At 35.1% G+C, this 17,351-nt stretch overlaps 2 protein-coding genes across 2 annotated transcripts in view; both read left to right on the top strand.

The window, feature by feature from the left end:
• Window positions 1-10,704, top strand: part of LOC119072745 (brain tumor protein) — a 40,214-nt gene extending 29,510 nt beyond the window's left edge. Inside the window, exon 3 of the mRNA XM_037178030.1 lies at window positions 7,737-10,704. Coding sequence (XP_037033925.1) covers window positions 7,925-10,435 — 2,511 coding nt within the window. The 5' untranslated portion in view covers window positions 7,737-7,924 and the 3' untranslated portion in view covers window positions 10,436-10,704. The remainder of the gene's footprint in view (window positions 1-7,736) is intronic.
• Window positions 1-17,351, top strand: part of LOC119072741 (protein disks lost) — a 118,843-nt gene that overhangs the window by 32,122 nt on the left and 69,370 nt on the right. The window lies entirely within an intron of this gene.

Genomic DNA, 17,351 nt, shown 5'->3' with positions numbered 1-17,351 from the left:
AACCTACGATAGTCAACCATAAAATCGCTTTTTACATTCAATATGAGCGTTTTTGTTCATTTCCCGCAGCGCTCACTCTGTACAATATATAGTCAGTCTCATTTCATTCCATATACGCATACACAAAACACGCGAACCTTCTAAACAAATTATCCTAAATTATTTACATTAATCCTATACACACATCGTTCTAATCTTAATGAAGCAACAACAGTTACCGCATTAACACATAAAATCTATACCAATCCTTTTTGTCCTGGAGTTATTTTATTTTTGTTTTGTTGCTTATATTCCACATCTCCTGGCTCGCATGGTTATTTATTTCATAATATCCCCGGTTTGTACACATTCGTTTTGTGTGTACGTACGTATATATAGATAATATGAGTTTCTTTTCGGTTGAATTAAATATACTGGTCATTCCGTCTTTGCTACATGTCTCTAAATGTAAGATGATAGACAAAAAAGGAAGGAAAGGCAGAAAACAAAACCAACAACAAAAATGACTAAGGGAAGAAAAATATAACATAAATACAGATGAAACATTCATTAGCCCGAAACAAGCTCATTGCATTGTCAAAAACAGCCAGATAAAAGTTTTCTCGTTCTTTCTGGAGATAAATTGTGGCAAAACGTTTAATGAGACTTGTGTATTAGATTTTGGTTTGTTTTCTATTTAATCAGTGTAAAAGTTTCGTTAATTAAATATTTGAAGAGAGGAATTTACAAAATTAGACTGTTTGTTAGTTCGGTTAATGTATTTAATGCTTTTGGTATTTAATTAGCCAAACACTAATTTTAATTGGCGTTCGATAAATTATTTATGTTTTAGCGTTATCGTTAAAAAAAGGTTTCTTTTTTGTTTCTCGCGCACCTATAAGTTTCACCATCAAATCCACCTTGTATCGAACTGAATTCGATACGAACTTTCAAGGAAAATGAATCCATATCCGTGTCTCTATATCAATAGAATTACCTGGGAAAACCACTGGAGACTTGTATAAAATAAATTGGAGGAAACGTCAGCTTTCAGAGGATATAAAATATTTAATTTGTGAAATAATTCTGAATAGCATTCGAATTGTTCGCTATGCATGCGATGACGATAGGGTCCTTCTCAAAATATAATGGCAGGTTCTCACAGTCATCTGCAATATAACCTACTTTCCGAAAATTGAATTTTCCTTTTTTTTTTATTTCCACCGCTCTCCCAAAATACAATGTTGCAGAGACATGCATTTAACCAATGTATCTTCCGTTGTACAATTTGACATCATATATAGACGTATGCAACCCCGTAGGTGTATACACTCATCGAACCCATCAATACGAAAGTAATGGCTTCGAAAATTTTTAAAAAAAAGTTTAGTTTCATTTTGTCGAGAAAAGACATTTCCAGAAAATAGTTCAATCGAATTAAAGTACAGTCGAGCTCAGCGACAGAAACACTTTCAGCACATATCCAATTTGACATGGAAACTTTTTCCGACTTTCGTTTGAAACGAATGGTTTTTGTATTATAATTCACCGGCGACGATGTCAGTGAACACCCGATTATTAACACACCAAGTATCGTTTGTTAATTGGTTCAGATGACATCACACGTTAAATGTGACTTTTCAAAGGGTTGAAATGATGAAATTCACAAATTTAAACACAAAATACGTAAGCCCCTGGCACACACCATATATTGTATATCAATTGGAGTGCCCCATCTTTACCATGGAAAATATATTTTAGATGATACGCACCATTAACCATGAAGATGGTTTTTAATGATCATTCAAAAAGGTCCAATGAGATTTTGTTTTCTTTGGGTAAATAGTTTATTGTTCCCTGAAATTGTCTTACGTGGGTTTATTGGAGCATTAAATGCAGAGTCAGGTTGTTTGGGTAATGTTTTTGTGATATTTTTAATACCTGAATTTATTTTAAGTATAATGTCGTTCCAGTAAAGTGCGAAAATGAGTGTGTAACACTGGTAAAAGTGGCATCATAATGATTTATCATCGCACTTTACGTGACTCGGCTGTGTGTGAGTGTTGGCGCACAAATTGTGTTTAAAGTTAAAATGTTTAATCAGCAATAAGTGCTCGGGTGATGTTTTTGGACTCATTAGTTCGAGAATTCGTCTTATCGCAACGAATGATGGGAAGGAAGTTTTTTTTTGAATTTTCTTCTTCTTCTTTTTCAGCCTGTTTCTGTCCACTGCTGGACGTAGGCCTCCCCAATTCTTTTCCATTCTGAACGATTAGTTGCCACTTGTTGCCAATTTGCGCCTGCAATTCTCTTTATACCATTACTCCATCTCTCTGGTGGTCTACCTCTAGGTCGTGTTTTAGGTGGTCTCCAGTTCATGATCTTTTTGGTCCAACGTTCGTCCGTCCTTCTTGCAATATGTCCCGCCCAGTTCCACTTTAAAGATGCTATTCTTTCCATGACATCAACGACTTTTGTTTGCTGTCGGTTCCATTGATTTGTCATTCTATCTCTGAACGTAATTCCAAGCATACTTCGTTCCATAGCTCTTTGTGCCACTCTTAATTTATTTTCGGAAGCTTTTGTTAACGTTAACGTTTCCGCTCCATATGTGAGCACAGGAAGGACACACGTATCGAACACTTTACGTTTCAGACTATTGTTCATTTTGCTTTTGAAAATTAGCCTGAGTTTTCCGAACGCTGCCCATGCAAGACCAATTCTACGTTTTATTTCTGCAGTTTGGTTGTCTAGACCCAACTTCAATTTGTGACCTAGGTACACATAACTGTCGACTCGTTCAATGACAGTATCACCGATTTTAATGTCTCTGTCGTCGTCAATGTTTGTCATGATTTTCGTTTTCGACAAATTCATCTTGAGGCCGACTTTGTTTGACTCCTCATTCAGCTGTTGCAACATAATTTGCGCCTGATCTACATCAGCTGCCATCAGGGAGATGTCATCTGCGAAACGGAGATTACTCAGGTACTCTCCATTTATGTTGATACCCATTTCACTCCAGTCTAATTTCTTAAAAACACTCTCCAGAATCGATGTGAATAACTTAGGTGATATGGTGTCACCCTGTCGTACACCTCGGCCAATTCTGAATTTCTCCGTGCTCTTATGAAGTTTTATACACGACGTAGCGTTTTTATAGACGTATCGAATTGTGTTGGAGTATCTTGAGTCTACTCTGCACTCGTCTAATGAGTCCAATATCGACCATGTTTCCTCTGAATCAAAAGCTTTTTCAAAGTCTATGAATATCAAGATCACAGCAATCTTGTATTCATTGCATTTCTCAATTAGCGTTCTCATCACATGTAAGTGGTCGTTTGTGCTGAATCCTGATCTAAATGCAGCTTGTTCAACAGGTTGGTAGAAGTCGAGCTTCTTGGTGTTCCTCTTCGTAACTATTTTCATGAACAACTTGTAGAGTGTTGATAAGAGACTTATGGGTCGATAGTTTTCCAACTTTGTTATGTCCCCTTTTTTATGCAGCAATGTTATCACTGCATTTTCCCATGCTTCTGGTACTTCTTCCCATTGAAGACATTGATTAAACAAAGTCGTTATTGCACCCAATAATGAGTCGCCACCTAGTTTAATGGCTTCCACTGGAACACCATCTTCACCGGGAGACTTTTTGTTCGAATTTTGTTTGAATTTTCGTCCCCGGAAAATCGTCTTAATACTGTTATGACGTTATTTTATTACATCGAAGAAATAATTAAAAAAAAATGGAACACTAAAATCTTACTCAATTCACTCGATACACTCTTGACTTGACTTCAAGTACAATCTTTTTTCTTTCTTAAACATTCACAGTCTAGTAAACATCTAATTTTCTTGTGTCTACATTATATCGATTTCCTTTTGACCAACTTCTAATCAAGAAAGCAACACAACAAAAAAATTGTATTTGGCATGTTCAATACCTACATTTTTCGTTATTACATCACATCAAAACAAAAATTGTCTAAACTTTTTTTTTTATTCATCATAATTTTAGAAAGGTCATCGTCGCCGTCGTTGTATAGATTTTATATATAGATACATCGGTACATGCGTCCATGTCGAACCTATAAATATTAAGATCGAATTTTGTTTTTGGTATTTTTATTTTCGATTTCAAGTTGTGTCGGAATAGAAACGCCATGGTTTAAAAACGAGATCCGATTTTGTTTATACGAAATTGTATAGGTCAGTTTTGGGTGTTATATATGAATTTATTGAATATTTAATTTCGAACAATTTCAATGGTTGAAATTCTTAAAATAAAGGTTAGAAGTGGGTCGCATCGGAATAATATTTTCCAAATAAAATCGTTTCGTTGGTGCGTTCGATTCAAATGGTTTCCTTCAGCTTAACATCTCAATCATTGTTTGTTTATTGATACAAGTTAAAGTGAAGTGAGACGGCGGTGATATTGTTGTATTATCTGAAAACGCAATATATTTATGAATTGTGAGTGGGACGTAGATTGTTTGTGACCCTAAACATAAATCGAATTTTTATTCCATGTTTGCACGTAACATCGACTAACATATCGTTGTTGACTACCCAAATGATTTTTATCTTTTTGTTACGTGTATGCTTCGCGTAAACCAATTTCCAATGAATTAACTGCGCGTAATTAGTAATTAGTACACAAAAATATCAAACATTAGGGAACGTCAGATTTTCTGAACAGAAAATCCAAACGAAAACACAAACGCAAACGGAAATAGGGCAAGTTTGACAGATTCACTGAAAAACAATTAAATTTTGGCTGCAAGGATTTTAATTAAACAAAATGCCGTGGTGGAGCACATCATCTCAATAGTCCGATCAACTAATTGTTTTTTCAATCGGACCAATACATGTCGAGCGATAAGCATTTGAAAATGTGTTGTCTGTATTGATTTATCAAAGATTTATCAGTTTGGGACGATCATTTAAGATCTCGAAACACAGATCTGTTGATCCTTCGTTTCCATTCCCGGTCATCATGTAAATCATGGCAGCCTTCCTGTTGCCGATAGGAACCTGTCTAAGATGTCAGGTCCTATTGCAGCAATTTCCGAAGGAACCACCTCGTAGTCTCCGAGCATCCTGCGTCTTAGTTGAAGAAATTTGGGGCAATCACATATAAAGTGTGCACCCGTTTCTCCTTCTGGATCGCAGGAACATCTCGGAGTGTCCGAAAGTCTCAACTTATTCATGTGACATGTAACGACCTCTGCGCCTTGCGTCCCTATACGCAGAGTTTCATGTGCTCCCATGAGTGCCGCATAAAGCTCCGCCTGATTTATCAAAGTCTTATCGCTCGGAAAATTTCGGCCTGATTAAAATCCTTGCCGTCAGAATTTAATTATTTTTCAGTGAATCTGCCAAACTTGCCACCTCCGTTTGCGTCTCCATTTGAGCTTTCGTCTGGTTTTTCTGTTCAGCCAATCTGACCTTCCCTATTGTCGGCCTAACCATTACCGTCTGGGTGTAATAGAATACGATTAAAAATGAAATTTCATTTCCTTACTCAGAAGTTTGTTATTATATACACTAACTCGGCCATTAAATCAATTTTTATTTTACTGAGAAATGAAACGAAATTCTTTCAGAGATCCTTCGTGCAATGTGATAAAAACTTGTAAAATTTATCGGCAACGATGGGCTAACAGCAACAATATATTATGATGTTCATTATAGCCCAATGTTTCTGAGAATTTCCATTACCCCCCCAAAAAAAATAAGAAACATTTTCCATAAAAAGATCGACGGCGGGGTTTATTCCAGTAAACTTCATTATAAGTACGAGCACAATTCATTCAGAACAAAGCCTGCCTATAACTCAAATATACACTTATACCGAGTACCGTCGATGAAGCTCACATTACATTGTTACCTAAAAGAAAACATTTATTTAAGCTCCGACGACGGTAGAGGAAGCGGAATTACTTTTCGTTTTCTTCTGGCGAATTACATGTAATTCGAGATGAACGACCTGTAGCACCCTGTGTGTTGTATACTATATTGATTACCCTTTATTTGCTCGTGAAAAAAAAACCAACTCTCATTTCAATTCTAATCTCGTCATATCTATAATTCATATCGAATCAAAAGCATTGATTAATTTGTTGCTCCTTCCTGTGTAATATCTCGTATACCATTTAATCTGGCATCGGTAAGCATATTGTGTTTTGCGCGGGGGTATGGCTATACGAGTGTTTACTTTGATGTTTTCTTTATCTTTATGGTTTTAGATATGTAGAGAGGGGATTTATCAGTTAGTTGCGAACAATTTGAATACTCCCAACCGATTAGCAACATTATTTTACCTGTCTGTTTGTAGATTAGTTTTCATCAAATAAATTTTGTTGAACGAAACTTCCAAAACCGGTTGTGTGTGTTAGAGGTATAGACGAAAATTAATGATAATCTTTGTGTAATACAAAATCATAATTTTCGTTGCTCAAACTTTCAACGATCCTAAAATCCCCAGGGATTATCATTCCACCTTATGTTTGGAATTCAAAAAAAAAAGAACCGAACGAACGAATTGGTGACTAAATCCCAATCCATAATAACGTTATTTGTGCACACACAAAAAATAGATTCAACCTGAAATACACCACTAACAAACACACAAAATTTAAGTTGCGCCCAAACACCCCCCACAGAAAAAAAAACCCCCTGACAGGCAAAGTGAAATGACGCAATATTGGTTTCCGACGGTCATCATTGCGAGGCTGGTTCGTTAACGAAAACGGAGCACCGAGAACGTGTTCCAATGCACACACGAGAAATTCGACAACAATATTAATATATAGCCGAAACCCATGCCAATATTTCAAACAATCACTTACCATTTCGGTTAGATTTCAAAAATAAAAAATAAAAAAAATATTTTCATCATCTCGCCAGTTGTAGTTTGTGTATAACGGAAATTTTATGCGAGGGTGAGAGGTATGGATGGGTTCTTTGCTAACGAAGTATACCCATACCCCATTATATGATTATTATGGCTGTGTTAGTATTTGGCATGTTTGTATCTCTAACCCTATTTAGAGATTTTACATTTTCGGTAAAAACTCTGGTGGCAATCTTTCGGCATCAAATATACATATGCAGATAGGTAGCAGCTATCCATAGCCATGGTATATGTATACGTACACACAGATTTGAAACGTCTATATACACACAATTTGATACCAAACAAACCACCCCTGCGAGATGTGCATAAATTTAACTTGTAGCTTTTATATCCATTGTCGTCGCGTCTCGTTGAGAGTATATATATATGCTTATATGATTGCTGTACGTGTGCGCCTCGATCATGCGCTCATATTGTCCCTGAACTCTCCAAAATCATCCCCTTGTGATACATTTACTGGTTTGTGTCACTCAACTAGTTACTATATAGCCTACCGACTGTGTTGTTCTTTGCAAAACTTTAGAGAAAGAAAATTGGAAGAGTTTATTTTGTTGTTGTTGTTTGTTGAAATTTATTAAAATCCCATTCAATGATTGGTTCCTGTAGTGGAAAATTGTAGACAGTCCGGATGAAATCGGTGTGCGGTGGTATAGCAAATTGACTGTGTGGCACTTGCCAAGGTAGTTGGAATATTGCATTTAATTTGTTGCGGAAATTTCGCAATTGTTTTTGTTGCCAATTGTTACAACGACAAGTACTTGAACATGAATTGATTGTGGTTTCCTTTCGATTGATAAATCTTATTTCTTGAACTAATTGAACTATGGTTTTAAAACAGGTCTACAGAGAGTGACGAGACGAAAAAAAAAAAATTTGAGTAAACGAATAACAGTTAAACGAACAATTTAAGTGCGAAGAAGTGTAATACAAGAACAGAAGCTATTTATGTGATTAAATCTCCGATTAAAATTAAAAATATTTTCGAAAAAGTGTTCAAATGTTGAGTTCGATTGAATTAAATAAAACATGGCCGCATCTCCAACACCATCTCTAGAGTCACTACGTGGTGCTAATTCAATTGGTTCATTCGGCGAACCGAACGATTATCTGTCCGATTCACCCCTAACATTAAGTGGTTCATCACCGCCAGTGAGTGATTCGGCTATTTGTGACGATTTCAGCAGTGGTATAGTCAGTAGCCTAGACTCGCAGACATCGCAAGGCTCCGGAACGGGCGGTCCACGTTGTACTGGCTGCAAAAGTAAACAATCTGATGCTGTGGCCAAGTGCATCGAATGTGCAAATTATTTGTGTTCAAATTGTGTAACGGCTCATCAATTTATGCATTGCTTTGAAGGACATAGTGTGTTGCGAATTAACGAGAACGGTAGTAGTGGACAAAGTAAAATTATGAATGGGTTTGAATCGAGCCGTCTGAACTTAAAGGACGAGCTATCAACGGCCACATCGGTTGCTGCCAAATTGAATATGTGTAGCCTCATATCGCCGCCGACAATTGGTGGTCTGACCAACAACATCATTGGAAATTCAATTGAAACGAATGGGTCATCGTTGAAGTCGAGCAGCAACTACTGGTGCACTCGCCACAAAAGTGAATTGCTGAAATTTTTTTGTCGCACCTGTAGCATCACGGTCTGCAAAGACTGCATCGCTGCCGACCATCCAGCTGTGCTACACGAATGCGAACACGTAAACGATGCCACACCGAAAATGATCGAAAATTTGCTTCAAATTGTGTCCGAAGTTCGAGGCAAAGCCAACGATTTACGATCCGTCATAAAGAATTGTGAGAACAACGCTCAACGCATACAGATTCAGTTTAATAAAGCACAAAACGAAATTAACGAAACCTACCAGTTCTACATCTCCATGTTGGAGGAGCGCAAACAAGAACTGCTAAAGGAACTGGAAAATTCGTACAACGCTAAAAATTTGTCACAATCGTTGCTGGTAAACAAATCTCAAGATCATGTTGATAAAGTCGTCCAAGCATGTGAATTTGTCGAACGCATCACTAAACATGCCGGGCTTGCCGAGGCAATGATGCTGCGTAAACTGATGGAAAACAAAAATCAATCGTTCATTCCATTCATTCAAGAGCTTCAATCGTCGTACGAATTAGACTTTGTCTCCAACTATCAAGCCATTCAAGTGGGTGTGCGCAACACATTCGGATACATTCGATCGAGCCCGGAAATTCCTACCAAACAACCACCAATCGCTCGACCAACGATCAACAATCTTTTGACAAATGGCAGTAGCCCGTCCAGCAGTACAGGTAGTCTGAATGCACAACAAAGTCAATTAATTAATGGCTGCCATCAATCGCAAAATTCCCAATCGTCGAACAATGTCACAACGATTGCAACCAGTTTAATTGAACGTCCCTACTCCAATGGATCATCATCGATTTGCACTCAATCGTCCCAGCCATCACTCTCAACATTTGACTCGAACATAATATCGAAAAGATTCAACGGTGCCAACAGTCTCGGTCCATTTGTGGCTGAAGTCAATCTCCAGGTCAATCCCTATGAAAAGTGGAGTAACGGCGGCTCAGACAATATTTTTAACAATATCTCCGATCAATACACTATTCCGTCAACCAATGGCCAAACCGACAGTATGATCGATTACACATCGAAGTTAATGCAAACGTCAATCTTTCCACCAAAGTCACAAATCAAACGACAGAAAATGATCTATCACTGCAAATTCGGCGAATTCGGTGTTATGGAAGGCCAATTCACTGAACCGAGTGGCGTGGCTGTCAATGCACAAAACGACATAATTGTAGCCGATACGAACAATCATCGAATTCAGATATTCGACAAGGAAGGACGCTTCAAATTCCAATTCGGCGAATGTGGCAAACGCGACAGTCAACTCTTGTATCCGAATCGTGTGGCCGTTGTCCGAACATCCGGCGATATCATTGTGACCGAACGCTCTCCGACTCATCAAATTCAGATCTACAATCAGTACGGGCAATTCGTGCGTAAATTTGGTGCCAATATCTTGCAACATCCGCGCGGTGTCACCGTCGACAATAAAGGTCACATCATCGTGGTCGAATGCAAAGTGATGCGTGTCATTATCTTCGATCAGACCGGCAATGTGCTGCAAAAGTTCGGCTGCAGCAAGCATCTGGAATTCCCGAACGGTGTGGTGGTGAATGATAAGCAAGAGATTTTCATCAGTGACAATCGGGCCCATTGCGTCAAAGTGTTCAGCTACGAGGGCGTTTATTTGCGTCAAATCGGCGGCGAAGGTATCACCAACTATCCGATCGGTGTCGGAATCAATGCAGCTGGCGAAATTTTAATTGCCGACAATCATAACAACTTTAATTTAACGATTTTCACGCAAGATGGTCAATTGGTTTCGGCGCTGGAGAGTAAGGTGAAACATGCCCAATGCTTCGATGTGGCACTGATGGATGATGGCAGCGTTGTTCTGGCCAGCAAGGATTATCGACTCTACATATACAGATATGTGCAAGTACCATTGCTTTAAATATTGAATGTTTTTTTAATGATTATTATGATTATTAAATTAGTAATTAAGGAAAGTTTTTTACATTCATGCAACTGATGAAAACATGAAGAAACAAACAAAAAATATCTTTTTTCGATCGAATAATCATTTGTCATCCTATTTTTTATAATGTGAAATTAAAATTTAAAAAAAAAGGTCTAGTTGTAAGGGAAAATATTAATTAAAAAAGATGAAAAATTTTGAGATGATGAAAAACAGAAATGAGTAGCCAGTTTCTCAGCATTTAACAAAAAAAAAAATATCTTGTAGCCTACACACACACAAAAAACTGAGATTTTAAAAAAACTTTTGTAAATATTTTTTACTTCGTGACAAACATATGGCTTCTTAAGGATTTAAAAAGAAAAGAAAAATGAAAATTTAATAAAAGAAAATCACCTTCTTGGACTGATTTACGCGCCTCCTCAATTATTGAAAAAAAATATCAAATTAAAAAATTAAACGACAAAAAGTTAAAAAATAAAAATAATTTGAGTCGCCGAATTAAATTTAAAAAAAAAAATTGAAAAATATTCTTATGCATAAATTATTAACATCATAAAAATAAACAAAAAAAAAATATTTTTATAGTAGTTAATGTTACGTAGACTATTGTTGTTGTTCTCTTATGCCGATAATTAAGTAGACTAGTTGCAAGTAATGGATTTTTGTTGGGGAGGTAAATTGTTGATTAGTTTTTAATTCCAAAACGATTTTTTGAAACACTTTTGTTTAAACTTTTTGTTTTTTTTTCCTTGTTTTTTTTTTATATTAGTTGCTTTGTTGATAATTTTATTCTGAAAAGAGCAATAATATTAATTTAATGTTTTTTTCTTTATTAGTTACTTTGTAATGCATTTTTTTCTTTAAATTTAAATTAAAATAAATAAATAATTAAATATAAAAACGTTGGACAATTTTATGACAACTTAAAAGCGAAATGATTAAATATTTAAATATTTTCGTATTTCCTATTATACTTTCTTCGTCACCAAAAATGAGACACACACAAAAAAAAACGAAAAGAAAAAAACAAGAACCGATAATGACAAAACAAAACATTTTTTTTTTTAATGAATCACCCAAATTGATCTATCGATTCATAAAACATAGAAGACGAATTAAGTCATTCCCAGTTTCGACTTACAACAGAATAGAATAGAAAGTGTGCATATCAGGTCCTCTGAGGAACAGTTCGAAACCTATATCAAATTATTACACAGCCGATTGTTTGTACTGGCATTCTTGCTTTTTAAGAGCCAAAATGCGTAGTCGCATATCTAAGCAGGGCATATTTTCGAAATACGTCAAATCAGGGCCTATTTTTGGAAATTTATTTGGAAATTTTTACCAAAATTTCCAAAAAATTTCTAAAAAATTTCCAAAAATTCCGAAAGTTCAAAAGTCGAATATTTTTATAATTTTGAACGGTTTTGGCATTTGCTGAGTTTAGTCTTGCATTTTAGCCGGGGTTCTCAAAGTTTATTTGATTCTTGCTCAAATTAATCATGCTCGATGTCATTATATTTCGAAGAGTGTGTCAAGAACCAAACAAAAACATTGAAAACCGGCTAAAACGTAAGGTTGAGCTCAGAAAATACCAAAACCGTTCAAAATTATGAAAATATTCGACTTTTGAACTTTCGCAATTTTTGGAAATTTTTTTAGAAATTTTTGGAAATTTTGGTAAAATTTTCCAAATAAATTTCCAAAAATAGGCCCTGCTTCAAATTATTGAAATTTTTTCAGATTCTTGGAAATTCTTCAAAATTAATTCCCAAAATGCTTAAAAATTCTTGAAAGCCTTCGAAAATTTCTTTTTGCGTTATCTAACATCCAACAAACATAAATTTTTACTCAAAAAAGGAGCCTGAGCTCAGAACAAGTAAATTTCAATCGAACACAGCTAAACAAACAGAGCAGAATCACTCTTCCCTTTCCCATAGTAGGCGTAAAGCGAATGTGGAGACACATTGCCGTTTCGACCTCCGGATCCAGTGGCGGTCAGAGGTTAGCGTGGTCTAACCATCTTCAGTCGCTTCCACTGGTCCGTTACACGAGACAGCCGTAAATTTTCTGATTGAACTAGTAATTCCGAAAATTTACAATAAAAGTTCTGCCAACTTTCGATGGAAATTTCGAAATTTGGTGAGAAGCTTCTATGATAATATTACCCACAAAACGTAGCACAACAAAGAGAAAATTCATTTCAATCAAAAAACAAAGACGGAACAAAACCTTATGGGAAAAAAAACAAACTGAAACTCACTCACCCCACCAGAACACGCACGGACCATCACACTCAATTGACATAACGATCTTTTTAACGTTGCGGCTTTAGCAACGGACTATTCGTACATACCTAGATCTTTTTAGGATTTTTTGAGAGTTTATCAGAATTTTATAATTCAAATTTCGAATACTGTGCCCTGCGTAGGACTAATCTCTTTAGTTATAGGGCTCTCAAAACAGCAAAAAAAAAAAATTTTCCGGATGTTCAACGAGAATGACATAGGTTTCAAATTGTTGCTTCATGACTGATACGCAAGTTCGTACGCGGCCTATAAATAATTTACTAAAAATTGCATTTATATTTTCTAGACTTCTGATATGTGTTTGACGGTCGTTCCTTTAAAGGAAGCATGTACATCCATCATCATTTAATTTTTTTTTTCTAAATTTAAAAACAAGAATTCACTGACTCGATGAAATATGCCTCAATTTCCATCAATTCCAAACGAAAATTAAATTTGCTAAAGGTCAAAATCTGAACGGTTTATTCCCATCCAGGCATGAGTCCTTTAAACATGTTTGTGGTACACGACTTGTAATATCTATTCACGTTTCGAGCGCTATTTAAATCCTCTTTTTTTAAACAACAACTTCCTAGGAAAATGATCATCATTTAAAGATATAACAACTCAAGGCATAAAACACGATTCTTAACTCTGTATGAAATCATTTACATTTCTCAAAAGCGAAAACGAAAGAAACAGAAAAAAAAACGACGATGAAACTAACACACATGTACATCAAATATGAAGCATGGAATTCATTGGAAATCTTACACAGCAAACAAAACAGAATTTAAAAAAAAAACGGGAATGAACAAAATAATGAAGAGAAAAGGGAAAATAAACGAAACAAAAACTGGTTTTCGAATTTTAAAAGGGTTGATCAAAAGGTTCACTGTTCACACAGACAAATCATACACAGATGTTGGGTTCGGCAATATTTGTGTGTATAAATATTACGTTCCGACTGATATATTTCTGTTCTTACCGTACACACATTTTCGTTTCGGGATGTTTTGCTGCAACACATCGGCTATGAATTATTATTTATACCTGACAAAAGTTTTCACTTCATAAAACAACATCAAAATGAGAAATGAAACATTTATTTCATGGTTATAAAGTCTACAACAACATCTATGTAATTTAGAGTCAATCTCTTTTAATTAAAAGTTCTTAGCTCTTTGCTGGGAACAGACTTTTACCCATCCATATTTTCACCTCCGTAGAAACTCCATATTAGTTGAAAAATCTTTAGATTGAGAGCTCAGCATAGAATTTGTGTTCGGTGTGCAGCATCAATTATGCAAACGAGTGTATGAATAAAATCAATACAAAAACTCAACATTAAATTTCAAATTTTTTCTCGAAATCTTGCCGAGCTGCAAGCGTCCCTGAACTCACAACGGACGAACAAACCACTTCAATATATCCCTAATTTAACAAAGCAATTAGTATCGGCTTTGTGAGCTGTACTCTTGAACTAAATTCCGCTTCCCGAAATGAAATTCTAACAAAATATGGTTCGCATGATGCCCTGTAATTCATCCGACAAATATAATCTTAATAAAATGGATGACGTGATAAATCTAGTTGACAACATTCCACACTAACTATTGTGTAACGCTGCCGTGTCCCGTGTTGCTGGTGGTGGTGATGATGATGATGATGATGATGATGATGATAATGTAATTTCGCTTTTATCACATGCTGTATACACACACCTTCAAAGTACCTTGATATGTCATTGGTGTACTTTATAAGTTCATACGTTGTGACCTGTGACACACGGCATGACACATGTAGAAAGAGTGGTCTAGTTGAAAATAACTTCTTGACATTGATAGAAATTCGGTTGAAATTTGTTGCTACAAGTTCCCTAAACGATGTAAATAAAGTTTTTAAACGTATGATAGCATCCTGCACTCAATCAACCTGGTACGTATCCATACAACATTTGTTTTAAAACAAATATTTAATAACTTTTCTTTCCCGAACTTCCATTCCAGTAAGTCAATGTAAAATAGACGTTCCATTCGTTTCTTTCATTTTGTAAAAGCGTATCGTTGAGAGAATTTTGCCAGTTAATAAAGTGAATTAGACGAAGCCCGTGTACACTTCCCCGTTCCATACATTTGAAAATACGACCACTGACATTTTACGTTTTATTTTAATAGCAAAATTCAATTTTGAATATTTTATGGGAGCACAAACACCATATAACATACACTCAATTTGTGGAAAACGGTGATTAAACAGGATGTTGGAAAGTTGAAGTTTTAAATAGTTGCCATTCGGGGAAAATTTAATTCTAAAGCAAAAATGAATTTCAACTTTTCCACACGGAAACTTTGTTATTTGACTAAGAAAATTCTCTGTATAATTGATTTTTGAGAGGAATATTGAAGCTAATGAATTAGCATGTCAGTTTTCCATGTGGTGTTTGCGATGTTGTCTTTATTTTCTGTTTTGGTTGAACCACAAATCTTTTGATTTTTTTTTTTTTAATAAATATTTTGATGTGTCTGCGACAAATAATTTTAACTTTGAATTTAAAAAAAAAATGTTTTGAATAATCGGCACATTATTTCGCTGATAGCGTGAACAAAGCAGATTTAGATATTCACAGATACCGAATTAATTCAATGTTATTCGGTCTTTATACCTCCCGCTTTTTGCATAAATTCACCACTGCAAAAACAAAAGAAGGAAGAAAAAAAAACGCGCGCTCGTCCATTTTATTCAAAAAAGTCTTACCCAAGGGGTACGTTTATTGTGGAATATAAAATGGGAAAAAAAGGAAAATCTTTCAGATTTTAAACCGAACAGCAATTCTAATTAACTGATCAAATTATTATTAATTTGAGGGTGTTTCGTATAATGCGCGTTGCCTCGCCGAGTACAGGGATGTAGAATATACATAATAAATGCGAATAAATACAAAAGAATATGGAAATGAGTGGAGAGAACACAAAAAAAAAGTGAACACATCGTATGGTGTGTATCATGAAAATCCATTTCTTTTTATGCGAATTGAAACCCCACATTAAACAGAATATAATGCAGAAAGAATACAAAAATAAAAAAATAAAAGTTTTCGCAATGTTTTGTATAAACAGTGCATAATTAAACGATTTCTTCAAGGCACATTCGCTTAATTGTACTTGTTCACTTATATGAGTTGATGAAATACAATGGCAGGAAAAAAGGGAAATCATTTGCATTTTAGCCGTTTCCAAACGTTTCACTTCAAATGAGAAATCATATTCTCTCGTTTTTTTTTGTAACGTTTCGGTTACAGTCGGAGGCAGTGAATTTTCAGCACGAATTTGCTTCAGATAATTTTCAGCTGATCTACACAATCAATCAAAACTGTTCATACGTCTGTATACGGTTTTACCACTATAACGTCATGCGTGTAGCAGTTTCAATCGTATAAAAAGTTTTGATTGTATGTGTGGATCAGATGACAAACAGCTGAACCGAATTCATGCTGAAATTTTACTGCCTCTGACTGTAATATTCTCGTTTGAAAAGAATTTCTGTATTTTCATGTTTGTATTTTTCCACGTCAAGCTTATTCTCCAGAAAACAGTAAAAATAATCAGGGAATGAAGAGCCAGCAAAATGTAAAATAAATGAGAGAGGAGAGTGTCGAATAAAAAAAGAAAATTTCGGACAAAAGTAAAATTAATTTGACTTTGATTGCTTTGGCGTTAGGTATAAATTTTCGATTTAGCGAGAAGAAAACCGACATTTTTTTTTTTTTGATGTGGATACGGGGGGCTGATCTAAATGAACGAGTAATGAATGGGGATATTCGTTAGGAAGTTCTTATTTTATGTAACAAATTTTTTATTTTATTTTGTTATTTTGTCCGGGGATGGAAGAAAAAGCTATGGGTCATGAATTTCATTCTTTTCTTGTCATGAGCTACAAAATTGGTTTGTCATTTTAATCAAAATTTATGATGTGATATATTGTGGGTAATATTAAACGAAGCGCCACCGAACCGCTTGATTTTGATGCGAATTAATAAAGTATCCGTTGATGTTTTATGTATAAAATTGGATTCGAAAATTTTGTATAGATAAAAACGTTGATGGTGCAGGATTCGGTTCTTCATTATAATGAATCTTTGCTGGTGACGGGACGCAGTGTGTGTATAAAATGAATAATTAATTATTTTTAAAAGAGGAAAAAAAAATGAAAATTGGCAAAGAATTAAGACTAAATTAAATTTTTAAAATTGAATTAGAAAATAAATTGGATTGGCTATTAAGTAGATAAATTGATTAGGAAGAGACAATTTGATAAAACAATGATGAAACTTTTTCAAAATTATTTTTTAACCCGACAGCGTTGAGGGATATAGCACAAATTTACAAATTAATTAAAAAAAAAACTAAATCTCTCGAGAATGAGACTAAATTTTAGCGAAATTTTTGTTAGTTTAAACACACATCGTTTGAGATCGAAAATATGTTTATGAAACATTAACCAACCACAATCTCATTACAATTTTCAATTCTCCTTTTTTTCCGTTTTCATTTCCGATTTTTCTTTTATTTTATATTTGTAACTTAATCAGTTGTTTGCCT

This window comes from Bradysia coprophila (assembly GCF_014529535.1).
Source record: "Bradysia coprophila strain Holo2 chromosome IV unlocalized genomic scaffold, BU_Bcop_v1 contig_84, whole genome shotgun sequence".
Taxonomy (NCBI): Eukaryota; Metazoa; Arthropoda; class Insecta; order Diptera; family Sciaridae; genus Bradysia; species Bradysia coprophila.
Note: the sequence above shows the minus strand (reverse complement) of the source record. Positions and strands in the feature narration are given on the sequence as shown.